Source organism: Bufo bufo, chromosome 3 (genome assembly GCF_905171765.1).
Source record: "Bufo bufo chromosome 3, aBufBuf1.1, whole genome shotgun sequence".
NCBI lineage: Eukaryota > Metazoa > Chordata > Amphibia > Anura > Bufonidae > Bufo > Bufo bufo.
Window position 1 is genome coordinate 48,243,453 of NC_053391.1, and position 19,355 is coordinate 48,262,807.

General features: G+C 43.4%; 1 protein-coding gene across 3 annotated transcripts in view; it reads left to right on the forward strand.

Moving 5' to 3' along the window:
* EVA1C (eva-1 homolog C) overlaps window positions 1-19,355 on the forward strand; it is a 113,274-nt gene that overhangs the window by 81,549 nt on the left and 12,370 nt on the right. For 2 of the 3 annotated variants that reach the window (XR_005777428.1, XM_040423193.1), the window contains exons 4-6: window positions 3,404-3,556; window positions 7,238-7,381; window positions 7,616-7,696. Coding sequence is in view for 2 of the 3 variants with exons in the window: in XM_040423193.1 (XP_040279127.1) it covers window positions 3,404-3,556; window positions 7,238-7,381; window positions 7,616-7,696 (378 nt within the window). In the remaining variant the exon portion in view is untranslated. The remainder of the gene's footprint in view (window positions 1-3,403; window positions 3,557-7,237; window positions 7,382-7,615; window positions 7,697-19,355) is intronic. The other variant, XM_040423194.1, reaches the window with a different exon arrangement.

A 19,355-nucleotide genomic window follows, 5' to 3' on the forward strand; every position in this document is an offset into this window, starting at 1 on the left:
AATGTCCCCCATGGTTTAGATAATGCCCCCATAGTGTCCCGCAGCCAAAAAAAGAAATAAAACAGCAAACCCTCACCTTATCCACTTGCTCGCGCTGCAGCAGTCTCTTCTCTCTTCACAGAACGGGACCTGCCAAAGGTGCGCGATGACGTCACTGCGCGCTCCCACATGGTTACGTCACCACGCAGATCGCAGGTCCTTCGGCAGGTCCTGCTCAATGACGAGAGAAGAGACTGCTGCACCGCGAGCGGGTGGATGAGGTGAGGTTTGTTTTTTTAACCCCTAAATGGCCTGTGTACCCATTTTTAACGGCCGTTAGACGGGTGCACTCCTGTCAATCGGCCATGTGAATAGCCCTATAGACTTTCACTGGTGCTAAAAATGGGCGTGTGACGGACATTACTTAGACGGCAGTCACAAGGCCATTTTGCACGTGTGCATGTAGCCTTAGGCCCCTTTCACACGAACAATACGGATTAGGTCCGGATGCGTTCAGGGTGCATTCAGTGAAACTCTCACCATTTTGCAAGCAAGTTCATTCAGTTCAGATTTTTTTCCACGCGAGTGCAATGCGTTTTGATGCGTTTTTCACGTGCGTGATAAAAAACTGAAGGTTTACAAACAACATCTACTAGCAACCATCAGTTAAAAACGCATCGCACCCGCACATGCTTGCGGATGCAATGCGTTTTTCACTGAAGACCCATTCACGTCTATGGGGCCAGGGCTGCGTGAAAAACGCAGAATATAGAACATGCTGCATTTTTCACGCAACGCAGAACTGCAAAAAAAAAAAACGCTCCTGTACACAGACCCATTGAAATGAATGGGTCAGGATTCAATGCGGGTGCTATGCGTTCACGTCATGCATTGCACCCACACGGAAAACTCGCTCGTGTTAAAGGGGTCTAAGTGAATATAAACCTGTCGTACTGAAAAACAACCACCAGAGGTCAGACTGATAACAATACACCGAGTCAGGGCTGAATCAAAGCCGATTTTTACGCCTCAAAATTACTTGCATTTTTTGTAAAGCGTTTTACAGGCAGATTTTTTACTTTATTAAATTCTATAGTACTTTTCCCACAAGCGTGTTTTTGCTGTGTTTTTGCTGTGTTTACGCACACACAACAATGCACCTATGTGCAACATCTCAAATGGTGCTTTTTTTCAGCTTCCCATTAATTTGAATGGGAAAATTAGTGCTGATTCTGCCCCAAAACGGAAAAAAACGGATCTGTCACTAAATACATTGAAAGCCAATGGGTGATGAATCTGGTTTTTTAGGCTCCCAAAAAAATTGATCTGTCACCTTTGACTTAGGCCTCATGCACACGGCCCCAATGCACAGGCAACATCCTTGCAGCGGGCCGGACCCATTCAACTTGAACGGGTCCGTGGTCTGTCCGCACCGCAAAAAAATATGACATATCATACTTTATTTGCAGTGCGGAACAACGGAAAGAAACACCACGGAAGCACTCTGTAGTGCTTCTGGAGTTCCGTTCCGTGACTCCGTTCCGCATCTCCGGAATTGCGGACCCATTCTAGTGTGCATGAGGCCTTACATTGTTTTCAGTGCCGGATCCGTTTTGTACTCCGTATGCATTCCGTTTCCGTGTTTCCGTATCTCCGTTCTGTGCAAAGATAGAACATGTCCTATATTTGGCCGCAAATCATGTTCCGTGGCTCCATTAAAGGCCTCATGCACACGACAGTTGTTTTTCTCGGCCTCCGTTCCGTCTTTTTTGCGGATAGAATGGGGACCCATTCATTTCAATGGGTCAGCAAAAAAATGCTGATAGGTCATCCATTTGTGTTCCGCGTCCGTTGTCCGTGTTTCCCTTCAGCAAAAAAAATTGTGCATGTCCCACTTTTTAAACATTTGCGGACAAGGATAGGCTTTTATTACAAGGGATCTGTGGAAAAAAACGGATCCTCCAAAAAAAACGGATGCCGAAACGGAAACACAACGGAAACAAAATACGGAACAACGGATCAGTGAAAAACAAAACACTGAAATAGCCATACGGTAGTGTGAAAGAGGCCTTATAGATGAGCGAATTTCATATTTTGACATTCGTTTGCACTTTGTTTGGTGGTAAAAGCAGAATTGCGTTATGGATTCCGTTACCACGGATCCTAATGCAATTCTATGACGGAATGTATAACGGAATGCCTTTAGAAGCATTCCATTATTCATTCCGTCATAATAGAAGTCTATGGCCTGCATAACGGATCCGTCCCATTTCCGTTGCGCAGGAGAGGACTTGCTTCCGGATGCGATACGTTTTTCACTGAAGCCCCATTCACTTCTATGGGGCCGGGGCTGCATGAAAAAACGCAGAATATAGAACATGCTGCGTTTTTCACGCAACGCAGAACTGATGCGTGAAAAAAAACGCCCATGTACACAGATCCATTGAAATGAATGGGTCAGGATGCGGTGCGGGTGCTACGTGTTCACGCCACACATTGCACCCGTGCGGAAATCTCGCCCGTGTGAAGGGGCCTTACTGTGTAGGCAAAAAAAAAAAAAAGCTATAAAGCCTTAACCAATTGCCCCATATTAAAGGGATTATCCAAGATTTATTAAAATTAGGCAGGAAGTAGGTAGCTGTCTAAAAAAAAAAAACGTACTCACCTTTAAAATGTCCCCCTGCTCCTGTGCTGCTCTGCTCTCCGCTGCTCCTGTCCCTGGGGCCTGTGCTATTCATCAATCACGTAACGCTGCAGTCACTTTGGTCACGTGTCGCTTTGGCACATGTGACCACTTAGGTCAGCGATTGGTTGCAGTGGTCACGTGAACTATGAACTTGACGTCATAACTACAGGCCCAGTGGGGACTGGACCTTCAGCATTGGAGCTGAGGGACATGTTAAAGATAGGTTTTTAAGTTTACACATCCCTTGCTCCCTGCTTAATTTTAAGAAATTTTGGAGAACTCCTTTAAATTCCTTCCAGACTCTAAATATATCAGATCAGAATAAATAAATAAATACATTTAGAACCCATAACCTGCAATATTTTTGCAGACCAATGAACCAAACACCGCAACTTTTACAATGAACCAAACATCACAACCCCCAGGGTTCCGCTGTCTCACGCATGATGATAAAACCTTCTAGATGTAGTGGAGGACCTTATGGTCACAGGTGTAGGTGAAAAGATCAGAAGAAATATTGTATCCAATGTTTCAAAAAGTTGTGACTACTTGATGGGGCCAGAGGTTCTTGAGTGCCTACTGGCTCCAGTCCCGAGCAAAGTTTGTGCAGATGTCTTGCATCTTCAGAAGGAACTATTCCGAGCCTTCCGTCTGCCATCCTCCGGCCTTGTGGTATGGAGGATGCAGAATGTTAACACTTGTACAGACTGTTTATTTAGTTTATGCTTCTGTTTTTAGCTGAATACAAATCCACATCTGTCTGTGAAAACCACGAGCTGAAGCTTCACTGCAAAGAGCCAAAGTTACTCAATATCTATTCCGCTGTCTACGGCAGGTTTGCCAATGAAAAGAACCCTTGTACCAATGATTTGGACCGAGGGACCCCATATGGTGAGTAGCAAGGGATAGAATATCTGAACATCTGGCTAAAATAAATCAGCTGCATATTACTCAAGGGAATACAATCACAGGGACTGAACTGGATTAGGAAACCATGGCTGCTCTTTTCCAGAAACAGCGCCACACCTGACCATGGGTTGTGTCTGGCACTGCAGTTAAGTTTCATTGAAGTGATCGTGTGTGCACCGCTATACCACACACAACCTGCGGACAGGTGTGTCAGTCTTTTAAATCCTGGCCAACCTCTTGAAAATCTTAAATGAATCCATGGGAAAAAATGATTGCTGTAGTAAAGTAACCCTACGATAAGGAATGGGCGATATTCACACTAGTTGTTTTCTCTTTTCCTCTTCCATCATAATCCACCAATCTTCATCTTTACTTTGCATAAATCAGTTATACGTTTGCAGTGGGCCTGGGAGGGGAGAGCAGGAGAGGACAGATGTGATGGTGGCGATGATAGTAGTAGTAGTACTCATGGTAGCAGTCCTCACTCTGGTGTTTCCTGGGCCATGCTGTGAAGAAAGGGGTGCACATTTTCTTTCTCTCGGGGCACACCCTGGTTTGGGGCCTCCTGCTTGGTGATCGGAGGATGCCTTTGGTGTCAGTGGGTTTTAGGGTACAAGGCAGGGGTCCCTTGAAGTACAAGGCAAGGCAGCACTGTGGCAGCACGAGCGATGATGCCGCACAATAATAGGGCCGATTGTAGGTGAAAACAAGCCAACTAAAGAAACTCAGCAGATGGTGCACACAGGCACTTACAAAAATAGGGACAGTCTCTACAGGTTTCATAGACAGTTGTCCCAAGGCTGCATATATGGAAGAATAGGCAATAAAGTGGTTCTCTTTCTCTCTCTCTCCGAGTCTCTCTCTGGTTAATCTGATCAGTGTTTCCAATTTTGGCAAGAGATGCAATTTATCTCTCACTTTATTCTCTAGTTCAGTTACTATTTCTACAGTTCCCACCTGCAGGGTATAGTTCTTCAATAGATGGTCAATCTGTCTCTTTTAATATGATAGGGTAACCTGAAGTCTCTAAACCCAACCAAATGCAGTGAAGTCCACAGTCAAAATACATGCATTACCTTCCCTGACTTCGTGACCATGCATTGTCCCTTGAAAATGGCTGTTAAACCTTCTGCTGAGTTTAATTCTTCTCTCTCTCTCTCAGAGGTTAGCATTTGTTCAGGTCTGATAAAATTGCTGTATCTCAGTCTGCTGCTTTTCTTCACAGACATCCTCTACACACATTAGCTTCTCAAACCAGCTGCTCTCACTGGCTACAGACTGCAAATTACACAGCTATAGCAACCAACTAAAAGAGGGTGGGAGCAGCCCACACCCTGCAACTTTATCTAGGCGGTCAAACAATTAACCCTGGGACACCAACTGCATTGAATACAATTTAACCTATTTACATTGAACCACCTGGTCACTGCATATTTTGTAATATACAGTTGCAAGAAAAAGTATGTGAACCCTTTGGAATGATATGGATTTCTGCACAAATTGGTTATAAAATGTGATCTGATCTTCATCTAAGTCACAACAATAGACAATCACAGTCTGCTTAAACTAATAACACGCAAAGAATTACATGTTACCATGTTTTTATTGAACACACCATGTAAACATTCACAGTGCAGGTGGAAAAAGTATGTGAACCCCTAGACTAATGACATCTCCAAGAGCTAATTGGAGTGAGGTGTCAGCCAACTGGAGTCCAATCAATGAGATGAGATTGGAGGTGTTGGTTACAGCTGCCCTGCCCTATAATAAACACACAGCAGTTCTGGGTTTGCTTTTCACAAGAAGCATTGCCTGATGTGAATGATGCCTCGCACAAAAGAGCTCTCAGAAGACCTACAATTAAGAATTGTTGACTTGCATAAAGCTGGAAAGGGTTATAAAAGTATCTCCAAAAGCCTTGCTGTTCATCAGTCCACGGTAAGACAAATTGTCTATAAATGGAGAAAGTTCAGCACTGCTGCTACTGTCCCTAGGAGTGGCTGTCCTGTAAAGATGACTGCAAGAGCACAGCACAGACTGCTCAATGAGGTGAAGAAGAATCCCAGAGTGTCAGCTAAAGACTTACAAAAGTCTCTGGCGTATGCTAACATCCCTGTTAGCGAATCTATGATACGTAAAACACTAAACAAGAATGGATTTCATGGGAGGATACCACAGAGGAAGCCACTGCTGTCCAAAAAAACATTGCTGAACGTTTACAGTTTGCACAAGAGCACCTGGATGTTCCACAGCAGTACTGGCAAAATATTCTGTGGACAGATGAAACCAAAGTTGAGTTGTTTGGAAGAAGCACACAACACTATGAGTGGAGAAAAAGAGGCACAGCACACCAACATCAAAAGCTCATCCTAACTGTGAAGTATGGTGGTGGGGGCATCATGGTTTGGGGCTGCTTTGCTGCGTCAGGGCCTGGACGGATTGCTGTCATCGAAGGAAAAATGAATTCCCAAGTTTATCAAGACATTTTGCAGGAGAACTTAAGGCCATCTGTCCACCAGCTGAAGCTCAACAGAAGATGGGTGTTGCAACAGGACAACGACCCAAAGCATAGAAGTAAATCAACAACAGAATGGCTTAAACAGAAGAAAATCCGCCTTCTGGAGTGGCCCAGTCAGAGTCCTGACCTCAACCCGATTGAGATGCTGTGGCATGACCTCAAGAAAGCGATTCACACCAGACATCCCAAGAATATTGCTGAACTGAAACAGTTCTGTAAAGAGGAATGGTGAAGAATTACTCCTGACCATTGTGCACGTCTGATTTGCAACTACAGGAAACGTTTGGCTGAAGTTATTGCTGCCAAAGGAGGTTCAACCAGTTATTAAATCCAAGGGTTCACATACTTTTTCCACCTGAACTGTAAATGTTTACATGGTGTGTTCAATAAAAACATGGTAACATTTAACTCTTTGCGTGTTATTAGTTTAAGCAGACTGTGATTGTCTATTGTTGTGACTTAGATGAAGATCAGATCACATTTTATGACCAATTTGTGCAGAAATCCATATCATTCCAAAGGGGTCACATACTTTTTCTTGCAACTGTATATGATAAGGGGAAAGTGGCATCCATGTCAACAGTCTGCGGCTCTGCCTGTACTCTCTGACTGTTCAGAAACCTCCTCTTGTTACTAACAAGTCAGTAAAACAGTAGGAGAAGGAGGGATAGGAGGAGGAGCAGCTGCAGTCTCAACCTGTGTGTGCCACTCTCATGATGTGAGAGGGGAAGAGGGGGCAGCAAGTGGAGCAGATGATTAGTCAGACCACACTGCACAGCTCTCCACCTCCACACCCTATGGTCTTAAGCATTGACATCACCTTGTTTCTCCCTTTTGGTGCTTGTGCCACCCATAATAACCCAGTTAACGGCACAGGAAGTCACCTCCACCGACGTGACCTCTGTTTGCGGATTCGTACCGCAGTGCTCAGAGGGGGTCCTCATCACTGCATTCTGTGGAGAGCGCCACCTCCATAGATTGGTGGACAGAGGACACCTGCACCTATCCTGCATTTATGGCATATCCAAAGGATATCTATATGAAGGGAATACCCCTTTCTGTGAAAACCCCTTTAACAATGAATCTATAACATCCCCCAAAAGCAGACATTCTAAAAAAAACTCCTGTCCGCCTCTATTTTCCAGACTGTGTATCGTATTCTGCCCTGAACATGCTGGCACAGAGGTGTTACGGGAAACAAAGATGCAGAATGGTGGTCCACGATAAACATTTCGGAAGTCCCTGTCTGCCTGGAGTCGTCAAATATCTTACTGTAAATTATACTTGTGGTAAGCAGAGGTGCATGTCCCCTTTAATTGTATACTATACCAGGAATATGCATGCAATAATCTCAATAAAAAAGTGATGAACCTCTGCTGCTACGATGTATCGGCAGAGCCTGGACCCAGTGGAGGATCCTTCGATCTTCTGGTGGGTCAGTCTGACATTGGAAAAATGAAGCATCTCTTGCAATTATTAATAATTGAGGTAGACGGAATACAATCTTTCTTTTTCATTTATAGTTCCAAATATCATACTGAAAGAGGTTGACCCCAAGGTCTCTTATGTAATGCCCCCTACGAAGCTGAACGATGGTAAATACGGTAATTATCACAAATTATCACCACTACTCTTTTATGTTTTCTGTTCTAGACCATAAATTGGAGTCATTTTGTGGAGGAAATAATGCTGTGCTTGCTGCATCCTTTTTTCTTTTTTTTTTGATCCATGCATCAATGTGCATGGTCACCTTAAAGGAGTTTTCTGCAGCCTGAGACTATCCAGTCAGTGTAAGACCCCTGGGACGCCATGTGGCTGTGTCTGGTACTGCAGCTTGTTATTCAAGTGAGTGAGGCTGAGCTGCAGTACCGAACCCTGCCACACCTGCATGTATGGCACTGTGCCTGGATAAAAAATGAAGGTGTCAGGACGATTGGTGGAGATAGGCCATCAATTAAAATCCCAATTTGCACCTTTTAATACATTTTCCTTATTATTCTGTAAACCCAGAACCAAAATTGGGTACTCATTTAGATCTTTGCTATGGGCCCGCCTGTCGTCTATGCACATCATTGACATCAGTCAAGCTTTCAATAATACTTGACTGATGCGCTAACATTAAAAATATCTTATGTATTTTAAAGAACTTCACCCGATATGAAATTCATTCCGTATCCTAAAGCTGGCCATACACATTTAATGTACAGTGCATTCGGAAAGTTCTCAGACCCTTTTACTTTTTTCATATTTTGTTATGATGCGGCCTTGTGCAAAAATAAAAAAATCAAGTTTTCCCCATCATTCTGCACTTGAAGGGGTTGTCCCACGAAAAATATTCTACAGTTTTCAAACCAGCACCTGGACCTGAATACTTTTGTAATTGCATTTAATTAAAAATGTAGTATAGCTACTAAGTTATTCAATAAAATATATCTGTATATATTCACTCCGTGAAGATATAAGTGAGGGACATGAACATGTGGAGTCACTGTGGGTAGAGATACATGGGGCTAAAAACAATACATTACTAATAGGAGTTTATTATAAACCACAGAAAATCTACTACTAAACGAGATAGACGAGGCGGCAAATCATAATGAGGTGGTTATTATGGGGGACTTCAACTACCCAGATATAGACTGGGAAACTGAAACTTGTATATCTCTTAAAGGAAACAGGTTCTTGGCAATAACCAAAGACATTAAAGGTAGAAAAGAGACCCCCCTGCGCTCCTATTGTATTGATACGTGTAAGTCTGCCTGTATGGGGAGATCCTGCTGCTTAGTGTCAGAAAAGGAGCTATTGTTCTCCCTGGTTAAGTGTATAGAAAGTAAATATATCACCCGTAGGTGATAAGAGACACAAGCGCTGGTACACAATAACAATCGGCTGGTCCTTAAAGTTTGCACTGTACCTAGTGCCAGTCTGAATGGCCAGGTGGTGTGCTGCTAGAATAAGTGGTGTCAGAATATGAATCAATATCGGAATCAGACCATATAATCAATGGTTGGGAAAGAGTACATGGTTTAATATATATAGATATTGGCACTAGGAATAGGGTGGTAAGGGAGTGGTAAATGCTGATGTAACCACTACCCTCAGTACCTTGTTTATTCTTCACTCCAAAATGTTCCCTCTGTCGATGCTCCACTGTGCTGATTCTTCTGGGTTCCTTTAGTAGGGATATTTGTGTCCTTTCAGAACGCGGCGTTCTTCTTGCTCACCTGTCAGCAGCAGCGCGCCCCCGGCCGGAAGCACGCGCGGCGCGAGGGAGCTTGATCTGTTACTCGGGAAACCTGCTTGCGGTGACGTCACCTGGTACGAGTATGGTGGCCTTCGTAGGACAAAAGACTGTAACCTACGCGTTTCAGAGCCAAAGCGGGCTCCTTCGTCAGGGTTAGTCTACGCATTGTTCATTGGAGGTTTAAATAGCTCGTCTGGTTTCCTATGGTAACGGATAAACACTGTTCTTGGAGTGAAAGAAGTGCTGATATATCAGTCTTTAGTGGATATGTTAAATGCGATTATTTTCATATGCATTCTGTCTGGAATTCATTGTTTATTCCCATATTTATTGGTACAATATTTTTGGTTAGATTATAATAAAGAGCAGCAACTACAAATTGTTTTGGTTATATGTGTTTATGGGAGTATTTTGGAGTATTTTGGAGTGAAGAATAAACAAGGTACTGAGGGTAGTGGTTACATCAGCATTTACCACTCCCTTACCACCCTATTCCTAGTGCCAATATCTATATATATTAAACCATGTACTCTTTCCCAACCATTGATTATATGGTCTGATTCCGATATTGATTCATATTCTGACACCACTTATTCTAGCAGCACACCACCTGGCCATTCAGACTGGCACTAGGTACAGTGCAAACTTTAAGGACCAGCCGATTGTTATTGTGTACCAGCGCTTGTGTCTCTTATCACCTACGGGTGATATATTTACTTTCTAATAACCAAAGACAATTACCTCTCCCAACTGGTTCAGGACCCGACTAGAGGGACGGCCATACTGGACTTAGTATTAACCAATAGACCTGACAGAACAACAGACGTGCAGGTTGGGGGACACCTGGGAAATAGTGACCATAAAGTAATTACCTTCCAATTATCATTCAAAAGCGCATTTCTACAGGGGGGAACAAAAATACCAAACTTCAAAAAAGCTAAATTTAGCCAAATAAGAGAGGCCATAGGCCTAACTAACTGGGACAAAGTCCTCAAAAATAAAAATACAGCCACAAAATGGGATATCTTTAAAAGCATCTTGAAATCTCATTGTGAGAGGTACATATCGTATGGGAATAAAAGGTTAAGGAACAAAAAGAAACCAATGTGGATAAATAGAACTGTAAAGAAAGCAATAAATGACAAAAAGAAAGCATATAAATCACTAAAACAGGAGGGTAGCACGGAAGCACTGAAAAACTATAAGGAAAAAAATAGAACATGTAAAAAACAAATAAAAGCAGCCAAACTAGAGACCGAGAGATTAATTGCCAAAGAGAGTAAAACTAACCCTAAAATGTTCTTCAATTATATAAATGTTAAAAAGTATAAATCTGAAGGTGTCGGCCCTTTAAAAAGTAATGAGGGGGGAGTCACAGAGAGCGACGAGGAGAAAGCAAAGCTATTAAATATTTTTTTTCTCCAATGTATTCACTGAGGAAAATAAACTGTCAGATGACATGCAGAATGTAAAAATAAATTCCCCATTAAAAGTGTCCTGTCTGACCCAGGAAGAAGTACAACAGCGACTTAAAAAGATTAAAATAGACAAATCGCCAGGACCGGATGGCATACACCCCCGTATCCTAAGGGAATTAAGTAATGTCATAGCCAGACCGTTATTTCTGATATTTGCGGACTCTATACTGACAGGGAATGTCCCACAGGATTGGCGCATGGCAAATGTGGTGCCAATATTCAAAAAGGGTCCAAAAACAGAGCCTGGAAACTACAGGCCGGTAAGTTTAACATCTGTTGTGGGTAAACTGTTTGAAGGTTTTCTGAGAGATGCTATCTTAGAGCATCTCAACGGAAATAAGCAAATAACGCCATATCAGCATGGCTTCGTGAGGGATCGGTCATGCCAAACTAATTTAATCAGTTTCTATGAGGAGGTAAGTTCTAGACTTGACAGCGGCGAATCAATGGATGTCGTATATCTGGACTTCTCCAAAGCATTTGACACTGTACCACATAAAAGGTTAGTATATAAAATGAGAATGCTCGGACTGGGAGAAAACATCTGTGTGGGGGTAAGTAACTGGCTGAGGGATAGAAAACAGAGGGTGGTTATTAACGGTACACACTCAGATTGGGTCACTGTCACTAGTGGAGTACCTCAGGGGTCAGTATTGGGCCCTATCCTCTTCAATATATTTATTAATGATCTTGTAGAAGGCTTGCACAGTAAAATATCAATTTTCGCAGATGACACTAAACTGTGTAAAGTAATTAATACTGAAGAGGACAGTATACAGCTACAGAGGGATCTGGATAGATTGGAGGCTTGGGCAGAGAAGTGGCAGATGAGGTTTAACACTGACAAATGTAAGGTTATGCACATGGGAAGGAATAATGCAAGTCACCCGTACATACTAAATGGTAAAACACTCGGTAACACTGACATGGAAAAGGATCTAGGAATTTTAATAAACCGAAAACTAAGCTGCAAAATGCAAAAACCAGTGTCAGGCAGCTGCTGCCAAGGCCAATAAGATAATGGGTTGCATCAAAAGGGGCATAGATGCCTGTGATGAGAACATATTCCTACTACTTTACAAATCATTAGTCAGACCACACATGGAGTACTGTGTACAGTTCTTGGCTCCTGTGAACAAGGCAGACATAGCAGAGCTGGAGAAGGTCCAGAGGAGGGCAACTAAAGTAATAACTGGAATGGGCAACTACAGTACCCTGAAAGATCATCAACATTAGGGTTATTTACTTTAGAAAAAAGACGACTGAGGGGAGATCTAATTACTACGTATAAATATATCAGGGGTCAGTACAGAGATCTATCCCATCATCTATTTATCCCCAGGACTGTGACTGTGACGAGGGGACATCCTCTACGTCTGGAGGAAAGAAGGTTTGTACACAAACATAGAAGAGGATTCTTTACGGTAAGAGCAGTGAGACTATGGAACTCTCTGCCTGAGGAGGTGGTGATGGTGAGTACAATAAAGGAATTCAAGAGGGGCCTGGATGTATTTCTGGAGTGTAATAATATTACAGGCTATAGCTACTAGAGAGGGGTCGTTGATCCAGGGAGTTATTCTGATTGCCTGATTGGAGTCGGGAAGGAATTTTTTATTCCCCTAAAGTGGGGAAAATTGGCTTTTACCTCACAGTTTTTTTTTTTGCCTTCCTCTGGATCAACTTGCAGGATGACAGGCCGAACTGGATGGACAAATGTCTTTTTTCGGCCTTATTATGTTACTATGTATAGCGCCACTTAATTTCTTATTTCTTCGCCCTGCTCACTGAGATGGCCGCACATGCTCAGTTTCCTCTTTCAACTGCCTCCTGAGCTGTGATAGGGTGAGCATGGACACGCCCCCTGAGCTGCAGCAGAAAAGACCCTCCCCTTGAGCTGTCAGCTTGATATAAATCTAGCAGAGCAATGAATGGATAGATCTCTAGATCCATGTGAGGTACAGGGCTGGTTCTAGCTTTGTTAGAAAGGTATCGTCATGGACTATATGAGGTCTGATTTTGATTTTTTATATTATTCATTGGATAACCCCTTTAATCACCCATAATGAAAATGTGAAAACAATGTGAAAAATTATAGACATTTTTTCTAATGATTTAAAAAGGAAAAAGGAAAATTTCACATGGACATAAGTATTTAGACCCTTTGCTTTGAGATCTTTCTACACCTTGATTAGAGTCCACCTGATTGGACATGATTTGGAAGGTCAGTCTCCTGTCTATATAAGGTCTCACAGCTGAGGGTATATCTAGGCAAAAACCAAGCCATGAGGAGGAAAGAACTGCCTGTAGGGCTCAGAAACAGGATTATGTGGAGGCACATGTATCTGGATAAGGGTATAAAAAATCTCTGCTGCACTGAAAGTTTCGAAGAGCATAGTAACCTCCATAATTCTTAAATGGAAGATATTTGGAACAACCAGGACTCTTCCTAGAGTTGGCCACCCCTCCAAACTAAGTAATAAGGGGACAAGGGTCTTGATTAGAGAAGTGACTGAGAACCCAATAGTCATTCTGGCTGAGTTGCAAAGATCCTGCAGATGGGAGAAACTTCCAGAAGGTCCACCACTCCACCAGTCTGGATCTTTATGGCGGAAAGAAGCCTATCCTAAGTAAAAGACACATGAAAGTTTGCAACAAAAAAAAAGCACCTCAAGGACTCTCAAAAACAAGATTCTCTGGTCTGATGAAAGCAAGATTTAACTTTTTGGTCTCAATTCTAAGGAACATGCCTGGAAGAAACCAGGCACTGCTCTTCCCCTGCCCAAAACCATCCCTACAGTGAAGCAGGGTGATGGCAGGATCATGCTGTGGGGGTATTTTTCAGCCGCTGGGATGGGGAGACTCGTCAGAGTTGTGGGAAAATGAATGGAGCAAAGTACAGAGATATTCTTCATGAGAACCTGATCCAGAGTGCTCTGGACCTCAGACTGGGCCACAGGTTTACCTTCCAACAAGACAATGGCCCTAAGCACACAGCCTAGAGAACACAGGAGCGGATTAGGGACAAGTCTGTGAATGTCCTTGAGTTGCCCAGCCAGAGCCCTGACTTGAACCCAATTGAACATCCCTAGAGAGACCTGAAAATGGCTGTCCACTGATGATCACCATCCAACCTGGCAGAGCTTGAGGGGATCTGCAGAGAAGAATGGCAGAAAATCCCCAAATCCAGGTGTGCAATCTGAGTAAAGGGTCTGAATGCAAGATTTCATTTTTTCCTTTACAATAAATTAGCAAAGATTTCTAAAATTTAGTTTTCACTATTTCATTATGGGGTATTGAGTGCAGAATGATGGGGAAAAATTTAAATTGTTGCCGCGGCATAACAAAATGTGAAAAAAGTCAAAGGGTCTGAAAACTTTCCGATTATATTGTATGATGGCTAAACCTGCCAATTATGCTGGGATCGGCCGACAAACTAATACTGTATGTTTGGGGGCCTCCTGATGGTAGATATCAGGGGAGAGAAAAGTCAGGCATGTTGGATTTCAACATTTCAACATTCCTGATCCATTTGTACTCGCAGAGGTAAGCTGCCCGACAGAGGAGGCCGAGCATGCATGTGTATGGCGGCATCAGGAGAGATAGCTGCTGGCTTAGGTCATCTCACAGCTATGGCCAGCTTTAGATTACTGAATTTGCTACACTTTTCTTTTTATTTTTTTACTTTTTGTGGTGATCTCTTCTGACAACAGGAAGTACTGCCATATTGGTGGTGACTCTTGCAATAGCTTGTCAGCATATTGGAAAGTATATATGTTTTTTTGATATTTTTTTGTTATTGACAGAATTAGGAAAGCTATTTCTGTCAATTTTGAGAAGCTAATTCCTAGGGAACAAACAATATGGCAGCATTTCAGATAAAATGGTTGCTGTGAGCACAGAACATTGATAATATCCTGGGTCATTATAAGCCCGGCCACTTTCCAATCAGGAATGTACCCAAAAATGCCTAGGGGAAGTCTTTTTAGTGTAGATTAGTATAACTCTGCCCCTTTGGGAAAATGGAGATTTATCAAAACTGGTGTAAAGTAAAAGTGGCTTAGTTGCCCATAGCAACCAATCAGATTCCACCTTTCATTTTTCAGAGGTCCTTTGGAAAATGAAAGGTAGATTCTGATTGGTTGCTATGGGCCACTTAGCCACTTTTCCTTAACACCAGTTTTGATATTTCTTCTCCATTGATATTTGGCAAGTGAATGTGATATAATATTCGTGAATCTATGGTCAGGAATTGTGTTTTGTCATTTCTGCACACTTCCCCCCATATTTGCATGTCTTAGAAGACAGTCTTGCAGGAATATGACCTCATCTATCAGGCGTCTCAGCGGAAATCAATGACCTTGTTACCCATAGCAACCAGTCATGTCCACATTTCATTTTCCCAGCATACTCCAGAAAATGAAATTGAAACTGAATGGTTGCTATGGGCAACAAGGCCACATTTTCTCTTGGACTATTTTCATACGTGAGGTTCATAATTCTTGGCAAATCCAAGCTTTTAAGGGTAGGTTCACACTAGCGTTAGGGATTCCATTATGGCTTACCGTTATAACATGGCTATAAGGGAAAATAACGGAATGCCCAGACGGAATGCAAAACGGAAGCCTTTAAAAGGCATTCCGTTTGCTCTCCGTCCTAATAGAAGTCTATGGAAAAGCATAACGGATCCGTCTGGGTCCCGTTATGCAACACTGAAAACAAAGTCCTGTCGACTTTTTTCCATTTTCCGTTTTGATTCCCATAGACTTCTATTAGGACGGAGAGCAAACTGAATGCCTTTTAAAAGCTTCCGTTTTGCATTCCGTCATAATACAAGTCTATGGGCCGAAGACCGGATCCGTCCTTCCGTCTTATGGATTCCGTTATTTTGCGTTATAACCGTGTTATAACGGAAAGCCATAGCGGAATCCCTAACGCTAGTGTGAACCCACCCTAAGGGGAGTGTCTGCTTTAGGATAGGAATTTACAATAGTCAAGTTAATTCTATGTAAAATGTTAAGACGCTATGTAAATACTTTGATCTGTTGATTTTAAAGGGGTATTTAAAGGGGTATTGCAGTAAGAACACATTATCCTCTATCCAATGGATCGGTGGAGATATCTGATCTCGGCTATCTCTGACAGCCCCGCAAAGCACATGTTCGACTGCCGGTCCATTCAAAAGGGGGATACGGGACCCCCATTCTTATGATCATTTGGGGTCCTAGTGGTCGGACCACCTCCAATCAAGCAGTTATCCCCTATCTTGTGGATAACTTCTACATACCCGAACACCCTTTTACTTTACATGATGTTTTAATCTTCATTCTTGATTTAGAAATCTGCTGGTTAGTAGAGAGCAGTGCATTATGGGACAGCACTGTGAGGTCACATGTCTGACTGCAAAGGGACATTAACTGTTGTCTGTTTCCAAGGGCAACCAGCACAATGTGAAAGCAGCAATGTATATAAGTGGAGAACATTGAAATCTTAGCCACACCAGAAAAACTAAGTATTTACAAAGTCTGACAACTTTCCATGTAGATCTGAACTGGGATAGGCTCCTTTCACATCTGCGTTTTGAAATTGGGCAGGCTGTTCTGGCAGAGAAGCAGCCTGACGGAGGTTCACCATATCCGGCAGAGCCAGATAATGTCACAAACCGCCTGATTCCCGTTGACTATAATGGGATCTGACGGGGATCAGGCCGCTTTCCGGCAGAAATGTCGGCTTTTGGACGGACATGCAGGATTTTTTTTTTTGTTCAATCTCTTTTATTAAGGACAAGAGTAGGTTGTGAATGCAAAGGTATACAACCACAATACATAGCAAAATACCAATTCTGGAATTGACAGTACAAGGATATTGAAAATGATTGTGTGCATAGCAAATATAGGTTGTCCAACAGTAAAGTGACACAGTTCGCAAATAGATATACACCTACTCTGGAAAAGAATAAGAACACAGGGGAACATATACACAAGCAGACAGAAACAAAGGGGAAGAGAAGGGAAGTGCCTAAACCCATCAGAATAAGTAGTATTATGCATTGCTAGAAATGTTGCTCAACCACGTATGATAAGACCTTTAAAGAGCAACCAAGGAGACCAAATCTTAAGATATTTAACTTCCTGACCCCCATCCTCAGCAATGAGCTCCTCCATTCTATGTATCTTTTCAAATGTGTTAAGCCAGTCCTCAAAGCGTGGTGTCTCCGTAGATTTCCAATGTCTAGGGATGACCAGGCGAGCGGCCTGTACGAAAAATCTCAGGAGACCCACCTTCAGGGAGGAGATGGAGCCGGGGAACATGGACAATAGTGCGCCCTCCGGTGTCCACCTTGCGGTGTTACCGCTGACTAGACCATACAGCTCATGAATTTTCTTCCAAAATGGGGATATGCGATCACACTTCCACCAAACGTGTACCATAGTACCTTTCTCTCTCTCACATCGCCAACAGATATCTGGGCATGTGGGGTAGAAAGAATACAACAGAACAGGGGTTCTGTACCATCTGGAGAGAATCTTAAAGTTCTTTTCTTGCAAGCTACAACTGACAGACGATTTGTGAGACAGTGTGAGCGCCCTCTCCCACTGGTCGGAAGAGAAGGATTTACCTAACTCTCTCTCCCATGCCCCCACATATGGCAGGGACGAGAGGGCCCCCCCCCCCCCTTCCTGGAGTAGCCCGTAGACCAGAGACACTAAGTGTGTGGGTGATGTATGTGTGTGGGTGATGTATTCTGGGTGCAAAGAGACTCGAAGGCGGTAAGATCCCCACATAGGTTTTCTAAGGGGCCTAGTGTTTGTAGGAACTTCTTTATGCTGTGGTATCGTAACCACGCCCCCCCATAGGCTGGGTCAACAAGCGAATCTAAAGGTCTAACCTGTGGGTTATCCTCTTTTCGAAGCCCTAGCACCCTCTGAGTGCCCTCCCCCATGGGGAATCCTGGATTGTTAAATATGGGAATCAGCGGCCCCGGAAAAGTGTTAAGCCCTAGAGCCACCGCGTGCTTATCCCAGACTTTCAGAACGCCTGCCGTTATGAAGGGGAGCTTCGAAGGCCTAAGGGTTCTGGCCAGCCAGAGCACATTTTTGGTTGTAAATCCATTTCCATCCGTTCGAGCTGAACCCACCTCTTAGAAGAACCACTATGGAACCAGTCCAAGATGTACGAGAAAATTGCAGCTTTGTGGTAGTTGGAGAGATCAGGGACCCCCATTCCCCCTTTTAGCTTATGACGAACCAGAAAGCACATACCTTATCTAGTGGAGGAACCCGCCCAAATAAATCTTATGAACAGAGATCTGAAGGTCTTTAAAGAAACCCACAAGGTAGGGGTATCGGTATGGTGCGAAACAAATATAGAATCCGAGGGAGGATATTCATTTTGATCGCATGGATTCTCCCAAACCATGACAACGGTAGTTGCCTCCAAGCCTTCAGATCCCTTCGGACCTCCTCTAACAGAGGAGTGAAATTGAGTGGAAAAACATATGTCAAGCGTGAGGGGATAGACGTACCTAGGTATGTGAGGTGACTGGAGGACCATCTAAATGGAAATGAGGACTGTAGGTCACGTACCAGGGACTCAGGAAGGTTAATGTTTAGCATCACAGACTTATGTAGGTTGACCTTAAAATTACTAAGGTCTCCAAAGAGAGCAAACTCTTTCAAAACGTTAGGAAGACTGACCCTCGGGTCTGAGCAGAAGATTAGAAGGTCGTCCGCATATACGGCGATCTTGGATATCATGTCCCCTACCTGGAAACCCTTAATGGAATCGTTAGTTCTAAGAGCTCTAGCCAGAAACTTCATAAGCAATATGTACAGAAGGGGGGAGAGGGGGCAACCCTGCCTCGTGCCATTATGGATCTGAAATGGGGCCGACAGAGATCCATTAACCCTCACCTGGGCTCTCTGGTTGTGATATAAAGCAGTAATTCTGCATAACAGGTTGGGACCAAAACCAAACGCCCTAAGGACCTCTGACATGAAAGACCAATCCACCCAATCGAATGCCTTCTCGGCGTCAACCGAGAGGAGGCAGAGGGGGGACTTTGGCCAGAGAGCAGATGGTGTTATCTCTGGCTTCTCGTCCAGGGACAAAACCTGTCTGGTCCTCATGTATCAACGAAGGCAAGTAGGGCTTCAGTCTTTCAGCAAGTATTTTGGCATAAATCTTAACATCGATTTCGGGCGATAACTACTACAGGCCAGGGGGTCCTTGCCAGGCTTGGAGATAACACAAATTTGCGCTGTTAGAGCCTGTGGCGGGAAGGAAGCACTCTCCACCAGGGAGGTGAACCCGTCCGGTCCAGGACTCTTACCAACCACTAAACCTTTAATAGAACTCCTAACCTCTTGGGTCGTGATTGCTTCCTCCAAGGCTTCCCTATGAGCCATGGACAACTTGGGTCCCACAAGGCCAGAGACATAATCCCTGATCTTATGGAGCCGGGCCTCGGGAAGAAGATCTGCGAACTTTCCCTTTAGATTATATAGTTTGGTATAGTAGGCACGAAATTCCCTCAAGATGTCT